At 35.8% G+C, this 2,311-nt stretch overlaps 1 protein-coding gene across 1 annotated transcript in view; it reads right to left on the reverse strand.

The window, feature by feature from the left end:
• Positions 1-520: 520 nt before the first annotated feature.
• Positions 521-2,311, reverse strand: part of LOC142338440 (UPF0669 protein C6orf120 homolog) — a 12,457-nt gene continuing 10,666 nt past the window's right edge. Inside the window, exon 4 of the mRNA XM_075388205.1 lies at positions 521-1,216. Coding sequence (XP_075244320.1) covers positions 1,061-1,216 — 156 coding nt within the window. The 3' untranslated portion in view covers positions 521-1,060. The remainder of the gene's footprint in view (positions 1,217-2,311) is intronic.

The following is a 2,311-nucleotide window of genomic DNA, read 5'->3' on the forward strand; positions in this document are numbered from 1 at the left end:
CTTCAATCAATTGATGCCTCAGAAAGCCCTGATGTCCCTTTGTTCCCCTGCAGCATGTTGCCGATGTTATTGCAACAAGGTTTCTGAAAACTTAATGATGATATTTCTAAAACCTGCCAAACTCCAAGAAGACATTTGACTTTTTTCCAGTGACGTAAAACCTAAAGAGCCTTATTCTGGGCAGCAAGAGAGCTTATATATTAACAGTTTAGCTGTCTGTCGCACCGTTTAGCATGCTTAAACTTCATAAAGAGTTTTTGAAATCTTTCATCCAAATTTTTCTTTGAGCAAAAAAATCAAAAAGATGGATGCTGCTTCCCCCAAGGCCGTTTAATTACATCACTTTGTTATCTCTCTGGAAACACTATTGGTGAACCAGAATAGACCTCCATATGTACTTAAAGTTCACATATGTGAATGTAGGAGATTTCTTTTCTATCTGTGATTCCATTACGTTTCTAATGTGAGGAAACTAGCCAGGAACAACTTTGTGTGCAGGAACTAAGCTCATGCAAGAAAATTCGGAGATAAAAATAAATTCATACAAGTTACAAACAGGAGAACTTAACTTCGAAAGAGGAATAAAATTAAAACATTAACCAAAATATGCGTTCCATTTATGATCTTTACAAGGTAATATAACAAGGAAATACAACAAATTAGGCAACGAAGCAGTTTGTTTTTAGCATCAATTGCGTAGCTTAGTTCAATGTTTTATGTACAGTTATCTTCGATCGACTTTATAAACTCATGGAGCGATCACAATTAAAAGAGTCCACCGCATGACTCATTTCAACTTAGGAAAAAACTGTTGAAGAGTTCAATAATCTGACGATAAAGAAGTTTCCGGGACAGCTCTTTTGCGGGTCAAAAATATCATTGCATTTTTGGAAATATTTGAGCCGAAAATACACTACAATTAACTGGGGCAAGAACATATTGCTTGGCAAAGGGGCCATTCACATCTAAACAAGAGCCATTTTTGGAGCATTAAATAAGCAGTCACTTTAAAACTAAGTTTTAAATTTCATTCAGCCAGTTGGTTGACTTGGCTTTGAGACTAGAGCAATATGTCAGCGAGTATTTCGAGGCACTTGAAGAGAACCGTGACGAATATCTCGACAGTCCCCCCTTTGCTATCCCTGTCCGAGTTGTGGTCTGGTCCCAGTGACTCCTCCTCCTCCCTGTTCTCAGTCTCCAGAAATCCATCTACCTCCTCAAACATTCACAACAGATTGATTCGATGACGTGATTATCGCCTCGCTTATGAGAAATGTTCTCAGCTAAACTTTTCTCTTGCATCAGAAAAAGTTTAAGAGATCGAGCAATCAATCTGTTCGGATGTCGAAAACGAGGCCTAAAGATTACCTTGAAAACTCATCGAGAGAGAATTACTCTACTCAATCCAAAAAAGTATTTGAGCACAGCAAACGTGATTGCAATCTTGGAATGAACCTCCATAAAATAGATGAAGAAACTTATTTACTTCAAATCTGCTGTGGTAAATTAGAACTTTAAGGCCCAAACTAACCGTAAGTTCAAATTATTTTTCTTTTGTAAATGAAGAGAAGCGGCCCAGAAAATAAAGTTTACTATATCTAAGAGTACTTACAGTGTTACCAGATTCGGGGTAACAACATAACTTCTATAGTAACAGTTTAGTTATATGTTGTGCCGTTTCGCATCGCTTAAATTTCATAAAGTTTTTGGTCAAAATTGGAATTAATTTCCTTGGCCCCGTCAAAATAAGAGTATCTATTATTGCTACTTTAGACCCTTTTAATGGTAAATATGCAATTTAATGTCCAACCCCGTAATAAATAAGGCTAAATTAAACAAACATTTTCAATGTAAAACGCGCATTAATTTGTTCACACATGCTCAAAAAAAAATTCACCATGAGGAAAAGGCGCAATGTATCCCTAATTAACTTTGAACGTAAAAATTTCTGATCTTAGTTTTATTGTACTTCGAGAACTAAGATCAGAAAGTTTTACATGTGAAGTTAATCTGTAGAGGACAGACAGATCTTTAAAGTAGAATTTGAGCTGCGAATTTTTTTCTATAGTAGTGAGATCTTGAATATAAATGGTCTATAATGAGTAAGAAACAGCATGCAAAATTACTGTTTGCATATCAATTGTCAAAACGTTTACTATCTGACAAATCAGCCAATGGAGATTAAAAAATAGGTTGGCGCACACGTATGCTTTTGAGGAAAAAATTTCAAATAGTTTCTTTAAGTTAAACAAAGATAAATTCAATCCTCCATGCCCATCTTCCCACTGCTGATAACCGGACATTTCAGGTC

This window comes from Convolutriloba macropyga, chromosome 4, assembly GCF_964194025.1.
Source record: "Convolutriloba macropyga chromosome 4, txConMacr16.3, whole genome shotgun sequence".
NCBI classification, from domain to species: domain Eukaryota; kingdom Metazoa; phylum Xenacoelomorpha; order Acoela; family Convolutidae; genus Convolutriloba; species Convolutriloba macropyga.